The sequence below is a fragment of the Schistocerca nitens genome, chromosome 6 (assembly GCF_023898315.1).
Source record: "Schistocerca nitens isolate TAMUIC-IGC-003100 chromosome 6, iqSchNite1.1, whole genome shotgun sequence".
Lineage (NCBI taxonomy): Eukaryota > Metazoa > Arthropoda > Insecta > Orthoptera > Acrididae > Schistocerca > Schistocerca nitens.
The window spans coordinates 392,061,270-392,088,522 of NC_064619.1; the positions used below are offsets into that span (position 1 = coordinate 392,061,270).

The 27,253-nt window shown below is 39.8% G+C and overlaps 1 protein-coding gene and 1 non-coding gene across 2 annotated transcripts in view; both read right to left on the bottom strand.

The window, feature by feature from the left end:
- Window positions 1-6,867: 6,867 nt before the first annotated feature.
- Window positions 6,868-6,940, bottom strand: Trnaa-cgc (transfer RNA alanine (anticodon CGC)). Its single transcript has one exon. It is a non-coding gene; the product is annotated as a tRNA-Ala (tRNA).
- A 481-nt stretch (window positions 6,941-7,421) lies between these two features.
- The window catches only part of LOC126263031 (farnesyl pyrophosphate synthase-like), a 52,033-nt gene continuing 32,201 nt past the window's right edge, over window positions 7,422-27,253 (bottom strand). Inside the window, exons 4-8 of the mRNA XM_049959999.1 lie at window positions 24,675-24,878; window positions 17,197-17,361; window positions 12,785-12,862; window positions 12,536-12,670; window positions 7,422-8,684 (exon numbers count right to left, since the gene is read on the bottom strand). Of these exons, the coding sequence (XP_049815956.1) occupies window positions 8,484-8,684; window positions 12,536-12,670; window positions 12,785-12,862; window positions 17,197-17,361; window positions 24,675-24,878 (783 nt within the window). The 3' untranslated portion in view covers window positions 7,422-8,483. The remainder of the gene's footprint in view (window positions 8,685-12,535; window positions 12,671-12,784; window positions 12,863-17,196; window positions 17,362-24,674; window positions 24,879-27,253) is intronic.

Here is a 27,253-nt window from a genome sequence, read left to right on the forward strand (position 1 = left end):
ACAATTCTGTTCTACACAGAGTACGCGAAAGAACTTTCCCCCTTCTAACAGCCGTGTACCGCAAGTCTCTAGAGGAACGGAAGGTTCCAAATGATTGGAAAAGAGCACAGGTAGTCCCAGTTTTCAAGAAGGGTCGTCGAGCAGATGCGCAAAACTATAGGCCTATACCTCTGACATCGATCTGTTGTAGAATTTTAGAACATGTTTTTTGCTCGCGTATCATGTCATTTCTGGAAACCCAGAATCTACTCTGTAGGAATCAACATGGATTCCGGAAACAGCGATCGTGTGAGACCAAACTTGCTTTATTTGTTCATGAGACCCACAAAATTTTTGACACAGGCTCCCAGGTAGATGCCATTTTCCTTGACTTCCGGAAGGCGTTCGATACAGTTTCGCACTGTCGCCTGATAAACAAAGTAAGAGCCTACAGAATATCAGACCAGCTGTGTGGCTGGATTGAAGAGCTTTTAGCAAACGGAACACAGCATGTTGTTATCAATGGAGAGACGTCTACAGACGTTAAAGTAACCTCTGGGGTGCCACAGGGGAGTGTTATGGGACCATTGCTTTTCACAATATATATAAATGACCTAGTAGATGGTGTCAGAAGTTCTATGCGGCTTTTCGCGGATGATACTGTAGTATACAGAGAAGTTGCAGCATTAGAAAATTGCAGCGAAATGCAGGAAGATCTGCAGTGGATAGGCACTTGGTGCAGAGAGTGGCAATTGACCCTTAACATAGACAAATGTAGTGTATTGCGAATACATAGAAAGAAGGATCCTTTATTGTATGATTATATGATAGCGGAATAAACACTGGTAGCAGTTACGTCTGTAAAATATCTGGGAGTATGCGTACGGAACAATTTGAAGTGGAATGATCATATAAAATTAATTGTTGGTAAGGCGGGTGCCAGGTTGAGATTCATTGGGAGAGTCCTCAGAAAATGTAGTCCATCAACAAAGGAGGTGGCTTACAAAACACTCATTCGACCTATACTTGAGTATTGCTTATCAGTGTGGAATCCGTACCAGGTCAGGTTGACAGAGGAGATAGAGAAGATCCAAAGAAGAGTGGCACATTTCGTCACAGTGTTATTTGGTAAGTGTGACAGCGTTACGGAGATGTTTAGCAAACTCCAGTGGCAGACTCTGCAAGAGAGGCGCTCTCTGCATCGCGGTGTAGCTTGCTGCCCAGGTTTCAAGAGGGTGCGTTTCTGGATGAGGTATCGAATATATTGCTTCCCCCTACTTATACCTCCCGAAGAGATCATGAATGTAAAATTAGAGAGATTCAAGGGCGGACCGAGGCTTTCAAACAGTCTTCCTTCCCGCAAACCATACGCGACTGAAACATGAAAGGGAGGTAATGACAGTGGCGTGTAAAGTGCCCTCCACCACACACCGTTGGGTGGCTTGCGGAGTATAAATGTAGATGTGAACCCAAAACCCCCTGTTGCATTGCTTGATGTATTTGTAAACAAAATTTGCCTGCTTTCTTCTGCATACGTCCATACTGGTTGGCTCCCAATCTAGTTAGTACTGCTGCGGAATAGTGCAGCGTGCAGTCATAGCGTCGAGTATGGCGCATCGTAATTCGTTGCAGCCACAAGACTTGAGACTGGAAACAGGTACGGCTTTCCTCCCAGCATTAAAAACAATTTGGGTATGTAAGCTACATTTCTTACGCAGCATTATATGCCGTAAAATGCCCCAAACGCAAACTGGCCAGCGACTACATTTTTCACTGCAAACTTTTCAAAGTATGTGCGGTGTTGTACTTTTAAGTATCACAATAACTGTGAGAAATAATGAAAAGAAAACCAGTTCATTGTCAAGCTTTGATTTCTGGTTATAACATACGAAAAAGTCATTTCGTTTTACCTAATAGTTTTCTCAATATCGACTGAGAAAGACTCTGTAGCACAGAATGTATGCAATTCTTAAGGAGTGGTTTTTATTTTTTTACATGAAAAGTAAAAGTTTTATTGGGAAACTAAGTACAGATATGGATGTAGTTTTGCTTCATCTACATAAAACAATTTTTTTAACGCAAATCGGATGACCTGAAATTTCACTCCCTGTTGCGTGATTACCGCTGCGATGTTGCCGTGTGTGCAGTGGAATACTTTTGATGCTGTGATTTCGCTACGAGCACGCGTGGCTGTTTCTCGCCCATGTGCATTGAGCCTTAGGAAGGATACAACATGAATGCAATCAGTGGTACACCTTATGTTTTGGAAACACAAAGACTGACGAATCCGTCTTAGTGAAGACACTGCCTGGATGAGGAAAACTCATCACATCTACCGAAGTACAACTGCGGCAAACTTTAGTATGCTAGTATATTCTTGCATGGGCCTGCTTGGTAAACAAAGAACTGAACACAGTGGCCACGATTTACACAGATAAAAGACAATTCCTTATTAGAAAAGAGATTAAGAGACCAAGTCATCATGGTAAAAACAATACTCCCTATTTCAACAGCTATATCGTATAGTAATTGCCAGAAACTGTTGCAAATCACAGATTGGATATTTCACTTCACACTGCAGTTAACAAAACAGGAGACCTAAAGAACTGACAGTATCAGCCTTCCATGAAGCACATAATAACTGTATTCAGGTTGTTCAACAAAAACATTTCATTGTTGAACTGCATGCTCTGCGCAACAACTTGCCTCTGCCACAAAATTCTAAGATATTTCATTTCAACCCACTTTTGAATAATGGTTTCATTCGTTTCCGTGGCCGTCTGCAGTTCATGGAATTACCACCACCACCACCACCCATTTCTTCTCAAAGGATGGCATCATTTCACCCACTTACTGCCCCAGCAGACTCACATTTGTATGTAACATTTTGGACTGAACATAGTCACCTAAACGAAGAACAGAATTCTGGATTCTTAAAGCTTGACAGGCAATTAAAAATCTTCTAAACTGATTCCTGCCGTCCAACATAATGGATGCTCACTTTGCTCAACAGAGGCTCTGTTACCAGCTGAACAAGTCGCACCATCGAAATCTAAGTCAAAGGGACTAAATTTTCTGGCCTTTATAACTCAAGCATGGACATATCAGGAAGAAGGCACACAGTGCTCTATCCACAATGTGCTTTGTACCTGAAACTAGCTCAGAAATGTCAGCTGACAGCTTTCCTTGAGCGCTACAAAGGTTTGTGGGAAGATGAGGAGTGCCCAGCACAATTTACGCTGATAGCACTACCACCTTCCATTCCATGCACAAAGAACTGGAGCTCTAGCAGGCTCTCATGCCAAATGATGCACAACTATCTAACACAGCAAGCTACCGCATAGAAATTCATTGCTCCAGATGCGCCTTGGTGAGAATAGGTCTTAGGATCTGTCAAATGTTGCCCAAGGAAGGTTTTAGAACAGTTGCAGCTGGATGGAGAAGGTCTCGTAGCATAGAAGCAGCAATAAATTCAAGACCAATTACACGAGGGGAAAGGAATCAGCCACTGATGCAAGCACCTTTACTTGGAGGTGATCGACTCACAACACTGCCTACAGATTCTGAATCACCAGGAGGAATTTTTTGAAGGAGTTTCACCAACAACAGTAGGTGATAAAACACTTCTGAAACAGGTGGAAGAAGAGTACCTAATCCTGCTTAAAAACTTCCATGTAGCTCATTAATCAAGAACAGATTCAGTAAGACTCCAGCTGGGTTGTGTTATTATTCTACATAGGAGGATGTTTGTCCACACAGATCTTTGTGAGGAAAGAGATGGAAAGATAAAAATGCAAACCCATGAACTTCAGAAGAGTCCATAACCTTGCATCCTGTTCAACTGGTTATCCCTCTAGAAGCTGACCAGTGTTGGGAGGATGTTTCGCGTTGATGCTCATAATTATACACACACTTACAATATTGATTATCTATGACTTGATCTGCATTACCTACTCCATGACATACATTCCTTTAGGCAGAAATAAATTAGTGTTATATTGATATCATGGTGTGTGTCTGAGTAGGGAGACAGACATGTTTCAAAACACAGTCGTAATTTATCAACTTGCCAGCAAGGTTTATTTTATTTTGTATTTGACAGTACTGAATGAATAATCCTTAAATAAGGTGAATTATAATGAATCAATCGAAAATCCAGGATGGAATGTAACAATGTTAGAGAAGGAAAGTTGCTATTCACCATATACTGGATATGCTAAGTCGCGATAGGTGCAACAAAAATATTAACACTGTGGCAGTGTGGTTTCAGTTATCTGAGACTGCAGACGTGTGTGCAAATTGCGTTTGCTTGCTCGTGTGTGTGTGTGTGTGTCTATTGTTGACAAAGGCCTTAATGGCCAAAAGCTATAATTGTGTGAATCTATTTGTTGTGCATATCGCGACTCAACATCTCCGCTATATGGAGAGTAGCAACTTTCCTTCTCTAATATTGTGAATTATAATGAAATATATCTAAAAATAACGTATCTGGGTACGAGGTTAATTTCAAGTTGTTGATAAGAGTCAGTGCATTTGGAAGGTGCATGGCATATTGTTAGAAATCATCTCAGTATTTCCCTGGAAATCGCAGCGAGGCCCTGGACGTGCGGGATATTTGTGTATAAGGAAGTGGCATCAATGGTTACAAGGATGGTTTCTGGGGGTAACGGATTGGGTAAGGATTCCAGGCGTTCGAGAAAGTGGTTGGTGGCTTTGATGAAGGATGGGAAACTGCACGTAATGGGTTGAAGGTGTTGATCTACGTAGGCAGAGATACGTTCTGTGGGGGCTCCACTCACTCCAAAACCTCAAAATTCCCAATCATCCCGGCCGCCCCATTGTAGCTGGTTACCAAGCCCCCACAGAACGTATCTCTGCCTACGTAGATCATCACCTTCAACCCATTACGTGCAGTCTCCCATCCTTCATCAAAGCCACCAACCACTTTCTCGAACGCCTGGAATCCTTACCCAATCCGTTACCCCCAGAAACCATCCTTGTAACCATTGATGCCACTTCCTTATACACAAATATCCCGCACGTCCAGGGCCTCGCTGCGATGGAGCACTTCCTTTCACGCCGATCACCTGCCACCCTACCTAAAACCTCTTTCCTCATTACCTTAGCCAGCTTCATCCTGACCCACAACTTCTTCACTTTTGAAGGCCAGACATACCAACAATTAAAGGGAACAGCCATGGGTACCAGGATGGCCCCTTCGTACGCCAACCTATTCATGGGTCGCTTAGAGGAAGCCTTCTTGGTTACCCAGGCCTGCCAACCCAAAGTTTGGTACAGATTTATTGATGACATCTTCATGATCTGGACTCACAGTGAAGAAGAACTCCAGAATTTCCTCTCCAACCTCAACTCCTTTGGTTCCATCAGATTCACCTGGTCCTACTCCAAATCCCATGCCACTTTCCTTGATGTTGACCTCCACCTGTCCAATGTCCAGCTTCACACGTCCGTCCACATCAAACCCACCAACAAGCAACAGTAACTCCATTATGACAGCTGCCACCCATTCCACATCAAACGGTCCCTTCCCTACAGCCTAGGTCTTCGTGGCAAACGAATCTGCTCCAGTCCGGAATCCCTGAACCATTACACCAACAACCTGACAACAGCTTTCGCATCCCGCAACTACCCTCCCGACCTGGTACAGAAGCAAATAACCAGAGCCACTTCCTCATCCTCTCAAACCCAGAACCTCCCACAGAAGAACCACAAAAGTGCCCCACTTGTGACAGGATACTTTCCGGGACTGGATCAGATTCTGAATGTGGCTCTCCAGCAGGGATACGACTTCCTCAAATCCTGCCCTGAAATGAGATCCATCCTTCATGAAATCCTCCCCACTCCACCAAGAGTGTCTTTCCGCCGTCCACCTAACCTTCGTAACCTCTTAGTTCATCCCTATGAAATCCCCAAACCACCTTCCCTACCCTCTGGCTCCTACCCTTGTAACCGCCCCCGGTGTAAAATCTGTCCCATGCACCCTCCCACCACCACCTACTCCAGTCCTGTAACCCGGAAGGTGTACACGATCAAAGGCAGAGCCACGTGTGAAAGCACCCACGTGATCTACCAACTGACCTGCCTACACTGTGACGCATTCTATGTGGGAATGACCCGCAACAAACTGTCCATTCGCATGAATGGACACAGGCAGACAGTGTTTGTTGGTAATGAGGATCACCCTGTGGCTAAACATGCCTTGGTGCACGGCCAGCACATCTTGGCACAGTGTTACACCGTCCGGGTTATCTGGATACTTCCCACTAACACCAACCTGTCCGAGCTCCGGAGATGGAAACTTGCTCTTCAGTATATCCTCTCTTCCCGTTATCCACCAGGCCTCAATCTCCGCTAATTTCAAGTTGCCGCCACTCACACCTCACCTGTCATTCAACAACATCTTTGCCTCTGCACTTCTGCCTCGACTGACATCTCTGCCCAAACTCTTTGTCTTTAAATATGTCTGCTTGTGTCTGTATATGTGTGGATGGATATGTGTGTGTGTGCGCGCGAGTGTATACCCGTCCTTTTTTCCCCCTAAGGTAAGTCTTTCCGCTCCCGGGATTGGAATGACTCCTTACCCTCTCCCTTAAAACCCACATCCTTTCGTCTTTCCCTCTCCTTCCCTCTTTCCTGATGAGGCAACAGTTTGTTGCGAAAGCTTGAATTTTGTGTGTATGTTTGTTTGTGTGTCTGTCGAGGAGGAGGAGGAGGAGATTAGTGTTTAACGTCCCGTCGACAACGAGGTCATTAGAGATGGAGCGCAGGCTCGGGTGAGGGAAGGAAATCGGCCGTGCCCTTTCAAAGGAACCATCCCGGCATTTGCCTGAAGCGATTTAGGGAAATCACGGAAAACCTAAATCAGGATGGCCGGAGACGGGATTGAACCGTCGTCCTCCCGAATGCGAGTCCAGTGTGCTAACCACTGCACCACCTCGCTCGGTGTGTCTGTCGACCTGCCAGCACTTTCATTTGGTAAGTCACATCACCATCATTGATTGGAATTCATATGTGGCTAGAATGTTTATTTTTGCACGTATTTTAATTTACTGTTATACATACGGAAACCATCCACCATCTGAAGAATTTTGGCTACTTGTACAATCTTACCACTGCAGAGAGGCAATAAACCCACATTTTTGAGATGTGCATTTTATGTGTAATAATGGTGAAGAGGAACATGGTGTTCTCAGTAAGAAAGCATGCATTTGGTATGAGGAAGCAGGCATAAATTTCAGGTGTCAACGTTAGTTACTGGCAGGACGCAACCAAGTTGATTGACTAAGGCAAATTATTCTGTGTAGTTGTTTCAAGATTCCAGTACAACAGTACACATATAAGGTCCATATCAATACAACAATGCACTTAATTAAGAACTGTATTTGTGCAGTTATTTTTCTCAAATATTTATGCCAAAAAAATATTTTCTATAAACACAGTTTTTATTACAAAATTTTATTTACAAGTACAAAACACACAAGAACCTACAGCACATTTACTACAAAAATACTGTTGTATTTCTTCATTGGCTATAAACATTCTCACTTGTTAAATGGCTCCAGTCCATTTAGCTGAACCATTCACCTAAGAAAGAACACACACTCAGTATTTCAAAACAAAAATAATTAAGTCAAACTTTGAAACAAGCTGTTCCAGCAATCACCTGCACCTGTGTGAATTTTCAGGACCACAGAACTCAATACAACAGAGAAAATGAAACAAATGAAACAAAATTCATATGAATCTAGAGTTCATCATTGGAATACCATTAGGAGACAAAATCTGACTCTGGAATTGGCTGCATCTGAATTCCTTCCTTAACTCCAGACATTTTAGCCTAAACAATAGTCATGTTTCACATGCATCTTGTTGAAACAGCCATAACAAGAACTTTGTTATAAAACATATTTACAATTATAAATTTAGCAGCTGTTTTGGAAACTCAAAAACTCACACATAACACAAGAATTTGACTTATGTTTCTGTGTGTTAGCAAGGCAATCGTAATTTTCAGAAACACATCCAGTCTTTGCTCTCACACAATGTTTAAATCTTCGTTAATTTCATTACTAATTAAATCCAAGCACTTACAGTTGTACAATAAAGGGGCAAGATAAATACTTTACAGTTCTGAATGTACCACATACTCACTATTAGTACTTTATTACACATGTGTAACACAAAATGTGAAACAGTGAAACAGGAACAAGGGATGCAGTCTCTTGCTGGAACACGATTCTCCAAACTTTTTTAAAACTGAACAACAAAAGTTGTTTGTAGGGTGCCCAACGTTAAGATTGTTAGCTTACTGCAATTATATTTAAGTTCTAACGACTTATAAATTTGGATACCAGCATTATAGTATTATCTTATATCTGAGAGTGAGGCAAAAGAAAAGCTACTGTACATAGCTCTTACAATCACATTGTTTCTCATTATTGTGCTCAAAGGCTTATTTCAACAATACATTTACAATGATTATTTTAACATTCCCGCCTATATATTTTCTCCATGAACTTGAAGAATAACTGGTGAGGCAGTCCGCGTGACATTTGTTGAATGTGTGTGCTGATAATGTTATAGCTCTCTTCTTCATAAATAGCATAGGTTGTAGGTATTCCTAGTTGCTCATATAGTTCCTTGACGGCAGCTACTTTTTCAGGGTCTTTGGAGGCATAACATTCCTACAAAGGAACAGTGACAGTAAAATTACTTGAATCTACCAGATCTTCAGTACAGTTGAATATAAAAATAAAGCATAATCACAAATAAACCATATCTGAAGGCTCCAAACATAAAAGTGAAGATGAAAATACAATGGAGATACAAATGAATGAAAGTCAAATAAAATATAGAAGCACTTGCAGAGCAGCTGATATCAACACAAGGCACTTGGAGTCAACAAATCTTTGTGATTCAAACTACAATTTTCTTTCTTTATGTCCAGTGTCACACGTGAAACAAAATCTACTAGTTTTCGGAATCCTTTGGCTTATAGATAAGTGAACAGTCTTAAAGCTTAACAAGCAATTTAATATCTCTACCAACAATTTACATTCAGAGCTGTTGCTTATCATCTGTCTATGTATAATTTAAGTGTCTGAAGGCATCACTAATTAATATCTGTTTCAGTATGAATAATTTAATCTCTATATATAAAAGATAAGTCCTGACTGACAGACTCACTGACTCATCATCGCCCAGCCCAAACTGCTACGGACAGAAACTTGAAGTTTGGAGAGGGTGTAGAGGTCTTATACTGTAGGCATCGTTTAAGAAGGGATTTTCCAAAAATTCCATTCCTAAGGGGTGAAAAAAAAGGGATGAAAGCCTTTTTGAAAGTATGTCACTACAAAGGGAATTTTGAAGATAGAACTACAAAAACTGGAATTTTGGTATCTCAGTCAGAAAATAAAAAATGTGTGTTTCAGCAGGTTTGGGAATTCAATCACTGAGGGAGTAAAATTCCTGAAGAACTACTAAAGTATTTTTAAGGCTACATCTAAGACACTTGGTATTTGACTTCTCAATCAGAAATTTAAAAAAATACATATTTGAATGTTTCTGGAACTTCAACCCCTAAGGGAGTGCAATACAGGATGAAAATTTTTAAGAAAATATTTCATTACATTAAAGAAATTATAAAGGTAAATTTATGAAAATTGGTATCTTACTTCTCGGTTAGGTGTATGAGGTGTGATGGGGAAGTTTTAAGAAAGGGCTTGTAATTGTATAATGGTGGTACTTACATGCTACTGTGATGCATCTCCTTCAAAATAGTCCCCTTCTGACTGAACACACCGACTACAACAGTATTTCCACTTTTGGAAACATCCTTGGAATATTTTTTTTTTTTTTTGAAGTGTGTTAAGGACGCACTCCGTATTTGCCTGGATGTCTTCAATCGAGTCAAATCGCTTCCCTTTCAATGAAAATTTCAGTTTAGGAAACAGGTAGAAGTCCGCAGGGGCCAAATCAGGGGAATATGGGGGTTGTGGAAGGACAGGAATTTTAAATTTGGCCAAAAATTCAAAGATGGAGAAGGCACGATGAGCCAGAGCATTGTCATGGTGTAGCACCCAACTCCTGTCTTTCCACAATGCAGGCATTTTCTTCCGCACCTTTTCCCACAAACGCTCAAGGACACATTTGTAGTATTCCTAGTTAATTGTCTGTCCTCCATGTGTAAATTCATTTTGCACAATACTGGCAGAATCGGAAAAAAATCACCAACATTGTCTTCACTTTTGACCGACTTCACCGTACCTTTTTCGATCGTTGTGAACCTAGAGTCTTCCACTGCGTAGACTGCACTTTGGTTTCAGGATCATATCCATACCTCCATGATTCATCACCTGTAATTACCCTATTTAACAAATCTGGGTCATTTTTAGTCCGATTAATCAGCTCTTGACACACTTCAAGTCGGTATTGCCTCTGGTCACTTGACAACATCTTTGGAATGAATTTTGTGAACACTCAATGCTTGTTCATATCTTCAGTTAAAACTGACTAAACTGCATAGAAACTTAAATTAAGTTCATCAGCAATCTCCCTAATTGTAAGTCTATGATCAGAGTGCACTACATTGCGAACCTTCACAACATTTTCATTCGTTTTTGAGGTGGAAGGATGGCTGGACCATAGTTCATCTTCAAATGATTTGCGGCCATTTTTAAATCTGTCCAACCAGACATAAATGTTTGACTGGCTCATACAATTATCTCCAAAAGCTGTTTTTAATAGTTTGTAAGTCTCAGAAGCTGATTTCCTGGTTTTAAAACTTGTCGCTCCATTTGTAAGGCGGCTATAATTTCGGACCTTATAACCAGATAATACTACTGAATGCTGAAAATCTTGGACGCAGGTGAGAGGAACGAAGAAGCGACACCTGGGAAACCACGCCGGTTGGGTTATTTCCAAAGATTTTTACTCAGAAGCGTACCATTGAACGAGTATAGGTTTTTTCTCGCAAACTTTCTGCGCTGGACGACAAAAGTCTAAAATATGGTTGGTCAGCATCTGGAAGAATCTGTAGAGAGGGAGAATATTCCGTGGTTTCGGGAATATGATTAGTTTTCGGAATTACGCTGGTGGGGAGCCAAGTCTTACTGGGAAGTCAGTGCTGGAGAGACGTGGTCTTCCGTTGAGCGCCCGTGCGTGATGGTCGCTCGATATCAGACAGACTTGCTGTCTTTGCTCTCAGGAGAGTATATAGTTAGAACAGTTAGTACTGTACTGTTGCGAACCTATACGATTCTGGACTTCACCTCTGGGTTGGAAGTCATCGTTGACTACACAGCATTCAGTAATTGAGAGCACTTCCTCCACCTATACTTACGTTGAGACGTTATCTGAACTCCATCCTTGTGGTTGGAAGTTCACATTTCTCATCTGTAGAACACAGAGAGGAGAACACAGTATTAGAGTATATTAGTCAGAGGACCACCTTCTGCTGTCCTAGTGTTTGAAAGAGTTTATTTGTGGCTGAGTTCTTCCATCATTCCAAACGAGTACGAGAACTATCACTTCGATGCACCGGACGCTGTACATACAGTGATTTCGCAAATTGCTTCAGCTTATTAGGGTTACAAAAGCTAAACAGCTGTGATCATGTTAGTTTATTTCCACTGAGGTTCCACTCCACCGTACATCATCTTTTAAAGTAGTGTCTTGTAGTGTTTGGAATGTAGACGATGTAAGTTATTTCGCGTTATTGATATTAGACTGTGCAGTCATAATAAGGGGCACAGTTGGGCAACTGTCAGTAATTTTACTTAGGAAATGTAAACTTTGTGATATAAAGGTGTTTTTCTTTCTTTTTTTTTTTTTTTTTTTTAAATCTACAATAAATATATAAGCAGGAACAACATTTATCATTTAGTACGATTAGTTGCCTTCATCATTCATTTATGTTTAGATTGTAATTTATAGAACTAAGAGATCCTAAGATCTGCTTAAGGGGTAGTCAGAGAGGGCCAAATCTTCATTTTAGCTTTTATTATTTTCCGCTGTGCACATTCATTTTACAGCCACCTGGAGTAGCATCTTGGGACGTTTTTACGTCCATTTTCGTGCAGAGAGAATCCGGAAACAAGCCCTAGCAGACCCGCACTCAACCAGCTGCCACAACAAACTGAATAAAGGAATTGCAGTTTCCTGTCAGAGGGCGTTCAAGGACAAGGCAATGACTCACTCCCCATCCTCCGTGTACCTGCCCACCAAACCAGTAAGCAGTAGCGGATACATTCTTAAAACTTTCCAATCACACCTCGTAAAGAAACATTTGTTAGGGGATGAAAACTGCTATGTAAATATCTCCACAAGAATGCAAGGGGCATGATTAACAAAGACTTTGGACTCCAGCTACCAGAGTTGCTTTTTGCGTGGAAATGTTAGACGATGTTGCAATTCGTGAACAACATAAAATTTGATTAAACAAAAACAAATAAAATATCTGCTGGCCATATTTCTATGTGAGTGCAGCAGCTGGCACTAAGCTAGTATAACAGTAAACGTATATGTAATATCAAACCTCAAAAAATGCTCTCTGTTCTGGGGTTGCTCGTTGTAATGCAACGACAGCTAACCAGGAGCATTTCCCATCAGCAATGTCGCTTCCAACTTTTCCTGTTATTTCTGGATCACCAAAGCAGTCCAAGAAGTCATCCTGCAAAACAAAAAAAAGGTGGCATTTTTGGCCAATGTGTGTACACTAGCAAATGAATATAATTCAATTATTAAACTGTTACTTCAAAGTATTTATAAATACAGGTCAACTTACTTGAACCTGGAAAAAATGACCCATTTCCAACAGAATTGTTTTTGCTTGTCTGTGCATTTCCTCATCATTGTAACCGGCCTGCAACAACAGAAAAATTACTTACTTTACACAACATATTATTAAGAAACAAAAATGAAGATAGGCAGCAACTCAAATTCATCTGATTGACATATAGGCCACAGACACGGCTAACAGCACACAAAATTTCACTAGCTTCGGAGCACATGCTATTCTCTTGATGAAAGAACGATGACATATGGGAAGGTTTTGAGAGTGCAGGGCAAGAATGGTGTGGGGAAGTAATGTGAGGCATGAGATGGGAGGCAGAACTGGCAGATGGGACAAAAAAGAGTAACAGAAAGAGAATGTTGGCAAAAGAGAATACGTGGTCTGGGGTGGATAAAGATGAGAGAGGAAATGTTAAGAGCAAAGAAGTTTTGGCACAAGGAATTGTGAGAATGGAGAATGTGCTAAAGGACCTGGGTGATATTGGTGGTAGAGAGATTCACATGTCATGGATTCTAAAGTAACCACTGAGGTGTGCAACATGTTCAGTAACTAGGTGGTTGAGTTTGCCATTAGCTACAGTTCGGGATTGTTATCATACACAATTGAAAGACTGTACAGTAAATGCAACGAAGCTAGTACATGTTATGGCTCCTTTTAGACGTAGCTCTAACTTTTGACAGGATAGGAAATTTCTGTGAGTCAACTGCAGTCAGGAGTCTGACAATGGGTGTATGGGACAGATTTTAGAACCGGGAACTGGGTCTTCTCCGGGGAATGACTGATGGAGTGCAGGATTAGTAGCAAAGATGGCACAGAGATGGACTAGAATATTGTGCAAGTTGGGCAAAGAGTAGCAGGCTACTGTTTTGGGTTATGAGTGTAGGAATTTGAGTAGAGTATCCCTTATATTTAGGCATGTCAGGAGGTAAATGAAATCCTGGTGAAGGATTTGGCTGAGTTTCTAAAAGCCTGGTAGGTAATGGATTACAAGAGACATACTGGTTGGTACTGGTTCATCAAGGTGACTGATTTATTTTGTGCCACAAGAAAAAATGGTGCAAGAAATCTGTTTGTGGACTAAATGAGGAAGTTATGAGCTATCTCTGAGGGTTATGATGAGGTAACTGGAGTATATGATTAACTCATACTTCATGGTGCCCATGGGTCTCAAGGCTGAGGTAGGGGCTTTCTGATGCGGAACAGATTACATACATCAAACTGGAAGCCTTGTTGGTGTGAGGTGTGTTTGAACTGCGAAATTTTTCTATGCGTCCATCTGAGAGGTGTATAACAATACCTAGGAAGATAGCTTGTACGTCTGAGGAGGACAACATGTAATAAATTTTTTGCAGGCAAGGGCAGAGGTCCCATTATCATAAGCCCATTTTATAAAAATCAATGAATCTGAACCAGACAAGGGGTTGAAGGTGTTGACTGGAAGAGAGGAGCAAAGATTATGGTTTAATGTATTATTCACTATAAGGTCACCAGAGACAGAGCCCAAGTTTGGATAGCATAAAGATGAGAGGAAAATAAATAAATAAATAAAAGATCAGCCCCATCATATTTGAAGAAACAATACCAGAATTTGGATTGTTAAGTTTAAGAAAGTCATGTTAAACACATCTCAATAGCTGTACATTCATCTGATCTTCGTTCCTCCCAACTTTGAGTCCAGTATCTTAAACACTGCATTACTTTTCTTCGTGTGCTGAGTATTTAGGACAAATTCCTGTTTGCACCACCAGACAGCTTCATGTAAGATGGTTCCATGCAGATGTCCATGGTAATTTCATGGACTTATTTGTAGATCTGGCATTCAAAGGAATAAAACTTTAAGGCTAGAATGTGGTTGATCAAAAGAATCAGGAATGATGTAATGGCTTTTGTCAGGATACTGGGAATAGTAGCCCTCTGTGGCATTGTCATGGGCATGTGGAGACACTGGTGTAAAAGAACATTGCATCCACAATGAGTAGCAAGGAGTCTTATGGTAACAGGACAGAAACTGTGCAGAGTCAGTGGATGAAATAATTAGTGTCTTAAATGTAAGTTGGAAGATCGCAGGCAATTGGTTAAAACTGTTAGTCATGAAAGGCTGGGGATCTTTCTGTGAGAGCACTGCACTAGGAAGGTTCATGGATTTGGATTTGGATTTGTGTAGCTTTGGAACCGTTAATAGATGGGCACACATGGGGCTGTTATTATGAGGTGGGAAATGGATTCACACGACAGGTTTTGGAATAGATGCAATGTTTCGAGGAACTATTGGAGGTCACATTGGACTTCTTGGTGAGCACTAAAAGTGAAAGTGTCAGAAAGACGGTGGAGACCCTCAATCACTTAGCAACTGCAATTCGGCCCTTGTTTAAGGAGGAAGGTGCAGGCAGATTGGAGGTGAAGAATTCGAAGAAGCTTACCAGGGGGAAGCTGTCTGGGAGGGGGAGGAGGACCATTATTGGAGAACAGTTGAAATATCTGTGTATATTCAGCTGTATTTTCTAATAATAGCATACGCTTGTCGAATATTAGTGTGGTATGACACTACTTATACAAATTTGGGCATGTGTATGTGATTTTAATCTAACTTTTCTCTACATCTTATGCATGACTGGCATGGGTCAAGTGAGATGCTTAGTAACAAGCACTGTAATTGTTGTTAGAACAAGGAACTTATCTTATGCAAAAACTTTCTTTTCTTACAGAACTGCAGGAGCAGATTTACTAATTTTTGAATTTGTTAAGTTTGATATCGTGAACTTTCCTTAGACGTGTAAAATAAAGGGCACTGTCGTGAACATCTATATGTCATTTGAGAAATGAAATATGACCACTGCAGATAAAAAGATTTTAGCTGGCGGATGTCAGGCCTGGCAGTCTAATGTTCAAGCAAGTGCCTGGAAACTGAGAGGTCATGGGATCTAATTCCAATTGGACCACGAAACTTTCAGTTCACCATCAACCTAGCCTCCCCTTTTCAACGACATGAGGAGTTGCCAGGAACAACATGTGGTTTAGATTCTGTATTAAACTGTGGGCCTTCTTTCCCCAGACGGATACCTGGGGTAGATTAGGGACACCAAATTCACAGAAGTGGTTTCCAGTTTAAGGACTTGTAGCTGGCTATTGAGCCATACGAAATTATTATTAGGTGGTGAATACCACTGTTCAAAATTTGGAACATTCTTGGCCTATTTACAATCCTATTGTGATATAGTATTCATGCTGCTTTGTGCTGATTAAAAATTATAGCACAGAATGTAAGGATCACAGTTCACATTAAGACAAGTATGTTAGCTATGATGTTAGATCAATTTATTAATATTAATACTTTGGTTCAAATGGCTCTGAGCACTATGGGACTCAACTGCTGTGGTCATCAGTCCCCTAGAACTTAGAACTACTTAAACCTAACTAACCTAAGGACATCACACACATCCATGCCCGAGGCAGGATTCGAACCTGCGACCGTAGCAGTCGCACGGTTCCGGACTGCACGCCTAGAACCGCGAGACCACCGCGGCCGGCTATTAATACTTTGGAGTCTGGCCACTTAGAAGAATATTAGGCCTAGGAAACCAGTCGTTTATGCCATTGTGTAAAGTGTTATTGGCACATGTGCAGTTGATGTATCTTCAAGAGTAATACATACTAAAAAAGGGCCAAGCTTCAAGATTTAATTCTCATATTTACTTTAGTTCTCTGATTGAGTACAAATTTTAAAATAATGATGAAAGAAAATATAATTATCCTCCCAAGAGATATGTGTGACCTGGGCAATTTCTTGCTTACTCAACAAACACGTTGTATTTGTAGTAGAATTATAGGAAACTGTGAAACCTAACAAGTATAGGCACGATATTACATCAACGCAACTAACATTTGCTAATGCTTCTTTCCAAATAATTCCAGAAACTGACAGCAAAAGGTTGCAACAATCAAGGACCAGGTTCGTGAGATGTCCGTACATTTTTCTCATACGAAGTGAGTCCAGTTCGAGTGATAGGGCTCATGAGTTGAAAAAATTGCAGCCTGACCTATACTCGGGCTCAGTGCTTTTAACACAAATTTGCAGCCCAAGTTAGGCTTGGGCTTCATCTCTGAAGTATATTAATGCTCCAAACCACTACACTGCACAGCCAAACATTTTTCTGTTACATTTTGCTACTACACTTTTAGCCTGTCGACATGAAGTTCTTCAGCTAGTCTGATAACTTACACCTTTCTCATTGCTGATAAGCACTGGATGTAGTTAGAAAACATAACACTAGTTCTAATGAAAAATTTAATCATCCTACAATATTTCAATGCTATAACATCTTCACTGATAATATATACTACACTAAGTAATAATGTTCAGCAATCAGTCACTTAAGAAATGTAACAAGAAAACTGTGACTTGCCATATACAGTGCAAGTGCAACTGGTAGGTGGAATGAATAATATGCAGTTTTGTACTTCACAATAGCATTGTAGCGATCCATGGTGAATTTTGCATAATTTGGTTTCTTTCCTGATTGTGATGTTGAGAGATCAAGAGCTTGCCCCATATGAGTTTTCAGAGTGACCTGAAACAGATTTTGGACATTATTTAAACCATGAATTATATGATTGCAACATCTCACTGAAGGTATCATTCGACAAACCATTATTACTGTAAGACATCATAAATACTACGTAAAAATTTATTATGACACAATATTGATTTTATGGTAACAGAAAATTTATCTGTGAGCTGATATGAAAAAAATGTTTTCATCCTATCAATTGAGTGATAGCCTTGATTTCATATTAATGTGAAGATTGCCAAACTTTCAAAACACAGTGCATTACCAATAATTTCACTTTGTTGATAAACACACATGAACTCTTGACAAAAAAAGTCTTATTTCATAAGAGCAATAAATTTGTTGGGAGAGTGTTTTCAAAGAATGTCGATGACCTCTGTCTCTATCAGACATTCGTATCAGTGGTGCATGTTTCTCTGTTGAGGAAGACAGAAATTTTGGGTACAAGTTTTTCCATCACATAAATCTACAAATGTGAAAAATAAATACATAAATAAAAATTTGGGCATTAAGAAAGAAACACTGTTGTACTGTGGACGCAAGATGACACTGACAGAAAAGTGCAATGACACTTCTCAGTCGTCAAAAATGGTTTGATTAAGTAGTTCATCTTGTAGGGAATGTTCACAATACATAATGAAAGTTGTGTTTTGTGTTAAGTGTAATTACTGGCTCTATAAACAGTGTACGAAAGTGAGTTTAAAACTCAAAAGATGATCCTCCATGGTTGTGTCCATAGTGTTTACATTTTGAAATAGCTGAACTCTCTAGTACAGTGAACTCGAAGGAAGAAATTATTAAGTTGCCTCAAAGTGACACAGAAATGCTGAAAATGGAAATTTTAATGCTAAAACAAGAGAATGCTAAAATAATTAGTGAATGAAAATACTGTGTGTGAAAAACAATCAATTACTGAGCAAAGTGGCAAAAATTCACATTTATGCAATGGAGTGAATAACATTTCAGAAAACTCTGTCCGTGAAATAGCAAGTGATAAATATAAACGGAAAACAGTTACCTATAATAAAGAAGACAAACGTGTAAGTGCAACAAAGAAAGGAGGTGATAAAAATTTATTTCCTGTTAATCGTTGATTCTATGTTAAAAATGTTATTGTGACGGACTGGAAGGTTGATGTTCCATCTGTAATTCGAGCCTATCAGTTAAATACATATTTCAAAAACATAAAGAGTGTGAAATTGAATACAGCCAAAAATACTAATGAAACTAAAGATAGACATACCGCTAGCTAAAAACGTGTTTTGATACACATGGGCACCAACTCCATCCACAACAGCAATGAGGAAGAAATCATGAGTGAAACAAGAAATCTGATCAGATCAGCACAAACTGTGTACACAACCTCTAGGCTTGTTAGTAGTGGTATTATTCACAGAAGACAGACAAGTGATGCTTAAGTCAACACAATAAAAAGTGGCATTAGGGAACTGTGTGACACGTGTAGGGCAGCAATTCATTGCCCAAACAAGTTTTTACACAAAAAATGTGTGGGAAAAGACTGACTACACCTCAGCAGGTTAGGCTCTGTAAACTTACACTACAGTATTCAAGGACGTCTGTAAAATACTAAAAAGGAAGGGAAACTGATACATTTTAATGGGAGTGACAAAGTAAAGACACAAACTGAAATTAAAAACTACAGATAATAAAGAGAGGATGCACATGAAATTACTGCCAAAAACAAACATTCTCTATTGATACACTGGAATATCAATAACTGATCAGAACTACCAAACCTTGTTGTTGTTGTGGTCTTCAGTCCTGAGACTGGTTTGATGCAGCTCTCCATGCTACTCTATCCTGTGCAAGCTTCTTCATCTCCCAGTACCTACTGCAACCTACATCCTTCTGAATCTGCTTAGTGTATTGATCTCTTGATCTCCCTCTACGATTTTTACCCTCCACGCTGCCCTCCAATGCTAAATTTGTGATCCCTTGATGCCTCAAAACATGTCCTACCAACCGATCCCTTCTTCTAGTCAAGTTGTGCCACAAACTTCTCTTCTCCCCAATCCTATTCAATACCTCCTCATTAGTTACGTGATCTACCCACCTTATCTTCAGCATTCTTCTGTAGCACCACATTTCGAAAGCTTCTATTCTCTTCTTGTCCAAACTAGTTATCGTCCATGTCTCACTTCCATACATGGCTACACTCCATACAAATACTTTCAGAAACGACTTCCTGACACCTAAATCTATACTCGATGTTAACAAATTTCTCTTCTTCAGAAACGCTTTCCTTGCCATTGCCAGTCTACATTTTATGTCCTCTCTACTTCGACCATCATCGGTTATTTTACTCCCTAAATAGCAAAACTCCTTTACTACTTTAAGTATCTCATTTCCTAATCTAATTCCCTCAGCATCACCCGACTTAATTTGACTACATTCCATTATCCTCGTTTTGCTTTTGTTGATGTTCATCTTATATCCTCCTTTCAAGACACTGTCCATTCCGTTCAACTGCTCTTCCAAGTCCTTTGCTGTCTCTGAAAGAATTACAATGTCATCGGCGAACCTCAAAGTTTTTACTTCTTCTCCATGAATTTTAATACCTACTCCAAATTTTTCTTTTGTTTCCTTTACTGCTTGCTCAATATACAGATTGAATAACATCGGGGAGAGGCTACAACCCTGTCTCACTCCTTTCCCAACCACTGCTTCCCTTTCATGCCCCTCGAGTCTTATAACTGCCGTCTGGTTTCTGTACAAATTGTAAATAGCCTTTCGCTCCCTGTATTTTACCCCTGCCACCTTCAGAATTTGAAAGAGAGTATTCCAGTCAACATTGTCAAAAGCTTTCTCTAAGTCTACAAATGCCAGAAACGTAGGTTTGCCTTTTCTTAATCTTTCTTCCAAGATAAGTCGTAAGGTCAGTATTGCCTCACGTGTTCCAACATTTCTACGGAATCCAAACTGATCTTCTCCGAGGTCGGCTTCTACCAGTTTTTCCATTCGTCTGTAAAGAATTCGCGTTAGTATTTTGCAGCTGTGACTTATTAAACTGATAGTTCGGTAATTTTCACATCTGTCAACACCTGCTTTCTTTGGGATTGGAATTATTATATTCTTCTTGAAGTCTGAGGGTATTTCGCCTGTCTCATACATCTTGCTCACCAGATGGTAGAGTTTTGTCAGGACTGGCTCTCCCGAGGCCATCAGTAGTTCTAGTGGAATGTTGTCTACTCCCGGGGCCTTGTTTTGACTCAGGTCTTTCAGTGCTCTGTCAAACTCTTCACGCAGTATCTTATATTCCATTTCGTCTTCATCTCCATCCTCTTCCATTTCCATAATATTGTCCTCAAGTACATCTCCCTTGTATAAACCCTCTATATACTCCTTCCACCTTTCTGCTTTCCCTTCTTTGCTTAGAACTGGGTTTCCATCTGAGCTCTTGATATTCATACATGTGGTTCTCTTCTCTCCAAAGGTCTCTTTAATTTTCCTGTAGGCAGTATCTATCTTACCCCTAGTGAGACAAGCCTCTACATCCTTACATTTGTCCTCTAGCCATCCCTGCTTAGCCATTTTGCACTTCCTGTCGATTTCATTTTTGAGACGTTTGTATTCCTTTTTGACTGCTTCATTTACTGCATTTTTATATTTTCTTCTTTCATCAATTAAATTCAATATTTCTTCTGTTACCCAAGGATTTCTATTAGCCCTCGTCTTTTTACCTACTTGATCATCTGCTGCCTTCACCACTTCATCCCTCAGAGCTACCCATTCTTCTTCTACTGTATTTATTTCCCCCATTCCTGTCAATTGTTCCCTTATGCTCTCCCTGAAACTCTCTACAACCTCTGGTTCTTTCAGTTTATCCAGGTCCCATCTCCTTAAATTCCCACCTTTTTGCAGTTTCTTCAGTTTCAATCTGCAGTTCATAACCAATAGATTGTGGTCAGAATCCACATCTGCCCCAGGAAATGTCTTACAATTTAAAACCTGGTTCCTAAATCTCTGTCTTATCATTATATAATCTATCTGAAACCTGTCAGTATCTCCAGGCTTCTTCCATGTATACAGCCTCCTTTCATGATTCTTGAACCAAGTGTTAGCTATGATTAAGTTATGCTCTGTGCAAAATTCTACAAGGCGGCTTCCTCTTTCATTCCTTCCCCCCAATCCATATTCACCTACTATGTTTCCTTCTCTCCCTTTTCCTACCAAACCTTATATACTCTAAAATGGATGAACTTAAAATTCTACTTTCAGAATGTGCAGATAGCAAAATAACCTACTTAAATGACCAATGGTTAACAGAAGACTGTACACAAGTTTTAAATAATATTAATAATTTTAAGGTAGCAAACAGCTTTTGTAGGAGAAACAAATCTCATGGAGGCTCATGCATTCTTGTTGACTCCTCAGTAAGTTATAAAAGACAAAATTTTAAAATTTTAAATGAAGAGAATGTGTTTGATAGTTACTCTATAGAGTTAAGAGATCTGAACACAGTGGTTGTAGCAGTTTGCAGAATCCCTGGATGTACTGTAACAAAGGCATTCTCAGCTAAATTCAATGTCTCCTGGAAAAACTTCAGAAAGAAAATAAGAAAAAAAAGTTGTAACTGCAGCAGACTTCGACATAAATATGTTAATTGGAAGCAGTAATCCTGCAAAATTTTTTGACTTAATTCAGAAATCTGATTTCATGTTCAACTTTGCTGTAGATGCTAAAACACACATCAGTGACCTGCATTGGTAACATTATTATAAACTACCAACTTGAAAATGCAAACAAATACTGCTTAAACCTATGTATCTTGGATCACTCCGTTCTGTGTACTGAGTTTTCAAAAGCAAATAAATTAGAGCCTACAGGAGTATATACGGAAAGGAATGTTGGCAAAGTAATACATTTTTATTCTGCAATAAACTAAGTATTGTAAGCTGGTCTGTAGAACACTACAGTTCAAGTAACATAAACTTTGGCAAATTTTAAAATTGTTTTTAGATATATTTAATACATGTTTTAACCTAGATCTTGTCAAAAGAAAATATGTAGTAAATTTAAATGGATTATATGAGAAATAAAAATTTCTAGTGCCAGAAATAAACTACACAATGAGTAAAAATCAAATAAAAATCCTGTTTTTTGTTATATGTATAAAATATTATAAAGCTGTATTCAGGGAAGTTGTAGTGGCAAGTAAAAAAATGGCAAATAATACAATTTATTCTCAAATACACAAATAAGACAAAAGCAATGTGGTCAGTTGTTCGGTCAGAATTATGAGCCAAAGCCAAAAGCCAAGAGATTTTGAAAACTAAATTTGAAAATGATATAATAAAACCAACTCAGATGTCAAATTGTTTCAATGAATTAGTCTTAAATGTAGCAATATTGCATGCAGATATGGCAGCCTATCACAACAAGGCAAATTTCATAAACTTGGAAGACAACCAGAACACACATTTTAAAGAGTCTGAGAAAAATCACCCAAAGGGGAAAACTCATATGGTTGGGATTAAACAAACATTCCTGTAACCAAAAGCGTGCACATAATTATTTCACAACCACTGTCACTCATTATAAACCAATCTTTTGCGGGGGTATGTTTTCCAAATGTACTGAAATATGTTGAGATGAAACCCATTATTCAAAAAGGGATCAACAGAAGATATGGGGAATTACTGCCCGATCTCTCTTCTGCCGGTATTCTTTAAAGTTTTTGAAAAGACTGTAGCAAAACAAATTCAAAAATTTCTTACTATAAATGGCATAATTTTTAAGAACCAGTTTGGGTTCCAACATGGAAAAAATGCTGTAAGTGCCACCAATAAATTAAGTGAAAAAATATGCTCAACATTAGATGAGAGTAAAAAGGTCACAGACTGAGGACAGTTTCACAGTTTGAACAAGGTAACTATACTTTGCACCAGGCAGCCGAATTCCCCGGAAGGCAACTTCTGGCCAAATATGCCATACACACATTTCATTTTCAGCTCCATCTGAAGGGATAGCGATGCCAAAGTAGTGTGACTACTTCAAAAATTTTGGCTCTTCTTCTGTACATATATTTATCTATAAGCCATTAAATAGCTCTCTTCTTTATGGTCTGAACATATTTTCAGCAATCTCTGCTTTCTGACAATCAATTTTGTTTACATACAAATAGTTTTTGCTCTATTTGAGCATATATTCAGTTAATCTTTCCCGAAACTGTTTCCATTGTTTTATCAGTTTCAGTAGATATTCTACATAAATATAGGCCAGTGTGTGCATATGTGTGTGTGTGTGGGGGGGGGGGGGGAGGGGGGGGTGTTTTACAAACTTTCTGTATAAAAAAAATTACTAAATATGAAATTCTTGACTATCACTAGTGTTCATTGTACGACATCATCATACTGCCACAGCTGTTTCGTAACATGGAATTTGATTCCAGAAATTGGTGTCTCGGTTCTTGTCATTGCATTTCAAAGGGATAATGACGTAATGGTTTTACGAAAATGATGACCCATCATATTGTGAACATAACTGCCACGTCGCAAACTCACAAGCTTATCACCTCACTTATTTATTGGCTAAACTAGTCCAACTTTATCCTAAATTACAGTTTTTGCCCCCTTTTGGGTACATTTTATGAGAGCAGTTCTGTATTTATTCAACTTACGGTAATTTAATTTGATGCTGAACTAACACATTTGGAAAAAAGAAATGGCAGAGAATGTGAGAGGCTAGAGACATTTAGTTTTTCATCGATTATTGCATTTAATATCCAGTTTCAAGACAGTAAGGTTGTTTCTGCTGCTCTCTCTCTCTGCTAGTATACCCCATGAAAGCCTCTTCACCTCTGCATCACTACTGCAACCTACCTCCACTGGAGCATGTTCCTGTAGCTAAGCCTACAATTTCACATTTTCTTCCATAACCAAACTGGCGATTTCTTGATGCATTAGGACGTGTCCAATCAACTGATTTCTTTTTTTAGTCATGTTATGCCATGAAGCTGTTTTCTATCCAGTTCAAATCGGTATCTCTTCATTAATTGGTAACACCTACCAATAGGCAGGCAACAAACAAAATAATACCAGCATGTGCATTTTTTGCACACCTCACAAGCTGCAGTCAAAGCAATGGAGCTTTAAGAAAAGGGGCCCCAGTTAGGGTTAACAACCTTTATCTTACAAAAATTTAATAGCAATTATATTTTTACTCTTATTCAACACACAGTAAGTGAGTGTATTTTATTTAAGAGAATAGCTTAGTAATATTCTTCCTTTTGTGCTTTTGACCAAATTTACATCCTCAAGTCTCCACCGAAAATGAAATGCCAATATACTTACATCATGGAAAAGCTCAACAACCTGCATGTAGTATGGTTTGTTCTGAAAATATCTTCGCAGCAACTGGTACAGGCCCATCTCCAATAACAAACCATCATTAATACCTGCCAGACCAATTCCATTTTGGCGGTACCAGCAAGGTCTTCCTCGGCGCATTGATGAACCAGCCATTATGTCATCAATTACAAGCAAGAAGGCTTGGAGCTAGAACAGTGCCAATAATTAAATTAATTAAATGCTAATTATTCACATAACTGGATATGGTTATTTCAGTACACTGATATGCGAACAGCAACAAAACCTAGCTGAGTTTTCAAATTTTGTACTTAATATCATAATTAAATTTATATTATCTATATCAGTGAAAAAATTGTCATGTTACTGAACGAGAAAGGTAAATATTGTTTAAAAGGCAAGTGAATGCTTTTCTAATGCTTCATTACATAATAAATTTTTTAAAAAAATCTCACTGAATGGAAGCATACATAGCTATCAGAAGTGCGATTCTTAATCATTATGAAGCTGGTATCTGTACAGATATGATTGGTGATCCTGCAGCTCTCGAAGAATGAAATTATAATGAAATCTAAACCTCTGGCTGCTTACAGTTGTTGATAAATCTCAACGGGGATAGTTGAAAAATATGTGCCCCGACCGGAACTCGAACCAGGGACCTCCTGCTTACACACACTATGCGACTGAGCCACCAAGGACACTGACGATGGCGGGACTGCAAGGACTTATCTCTGGCATGCTCACTGTGAGACCCACACTTTTCAACTTTCTGTTCACACACTAGATTTGTCGTGCCCCTGCCCACCACACTCATTACTCATGCAGTCAATCTACCGATTCCCATAGGAGTTCGGGCAATTTGAGTGCATCCGCACTGAAGACGATCAATGGCCGGTAAGCCTTATCTATATGAAACTGGTATCTGTGCAGACATCATTGGTGATCTTGCAGCTCTCGAATAATGAAATTATAATGAAATCTAGACCTTTAGCTGCTTACAGGCATTGATAAATGTCAACGGGGACTGTTGAAAATGTGTAGGTCTCATGGGGAGCATGCCAGAGATAAGTCCCTTCAGTTGGACTATCATCTGCGTCCTCAGTGGCTGTCGGATAGTGTGTCTGCCATGTAAGCACGAGGTCCCAGGTTCGAGTCCTGGTCATGGCACACAGTTTTCAACTGTCCCCGTTGATATTTATCAACGCCTGTAAGCAGATTAAGATCTTTTCATTATAATTTCATTCTTAGTCATTATGTAATTTTTGAAATACTTCGGAGAAGAAGAGGAATATTGTGCATACTTTTGTAAAGGGATAAATACACACCTGTCACCTTGCTACAATAGAAGACTAACTTTCAAAATGTCCTGCCGACTTTAAATCCATTATCCACTCATATAAGTCCATCCCTATCCAGACAATATTATGAAAAGGGTAGATTGCTACTCACCATATAGGAGAGATGTCATGTCACAGACAGGAACAACAAAAATATTGCTAAACACATAAGCTATCAGCCAGAATGTCTTCTTCTGAAATAGACAACACACACACACACACACATTCATGCAAACGCAGCTCACACACTCAGGACCACTGTCTCAGGCTGCTGGGGCCAGATTGTAAGTAACTCCGCAGGATAGGAGAAGCAGTCTGGGTGGTGGGGATAAGGAGGAGGCTGGGGTGGGTAGTGTGAGGGAGATCAGGGTACAGATGGAAGACAGTAAGGTGCTGCTTATGGGAGAATACAGGAATGAGGTGGAGAGGAGTTGCAGTTAGGAGGTTAGACAGATGGCAGGGGGAGAGGAAAAGGAGACAAGTAGAAAGACTGTGGGTGTTGTACTTGTGGAACAGAAGGCTGTAGGATGGGAGCAGGTAAGGGGATATGTGGGTGAAGGACAATGATTAATGGAGGTTGAGGCCAGGAGGGTTAAAGGGATGTAGGATAAATTGCAGGGAGAGTTCAACCTGCACAATTCAGAAAAGCTGGTGTTAATAGGAAGGAGCCATATGGCACAGGCTGTGAAGCAGTCTTTAAAATGAAGCACACTACCCAACACAATATTCTTCATTTTAATGACTGCTTCACAGTCCATGCCATCTTACTCCTTTCTACCAACACTAGCTTCTCTGAACTGAGCAGGTGGAACTCTCCCTGCAATATATCCTACATTCCAGTAACCCCCCTGGCCTCAACCTTTATTAGTCATTGTCCTTCAGCCGCCTATACCCAACCCTGTTCCCACTCCGCAGTCTCCTTTTCTACAAGGAGACCTACAGCCTTTTTACTTCTCTCCTTCCTGCTCTCCCTGCCCCATCCTCCGTCTAACCTCCTGACTGCACCTGGCTGACAAAGAGCACTTTACCGTCCCCCACCCGTACTCTGCTCTTCCTCCCTCTCCCCACACCACCCTCTTTCTCACTGGCACCACCCAGATTGCTTCCCACCACAGGCGCAGATGCTTGAAGTGTGACACCATCAGCTAGAGGCAGTCGTTTGTGTGTGTGTGTGTGTGTGTGTGTGTGTGTGTGAGAGAGAGAGAGAGAGAGAGAGAGAGAGAGAGA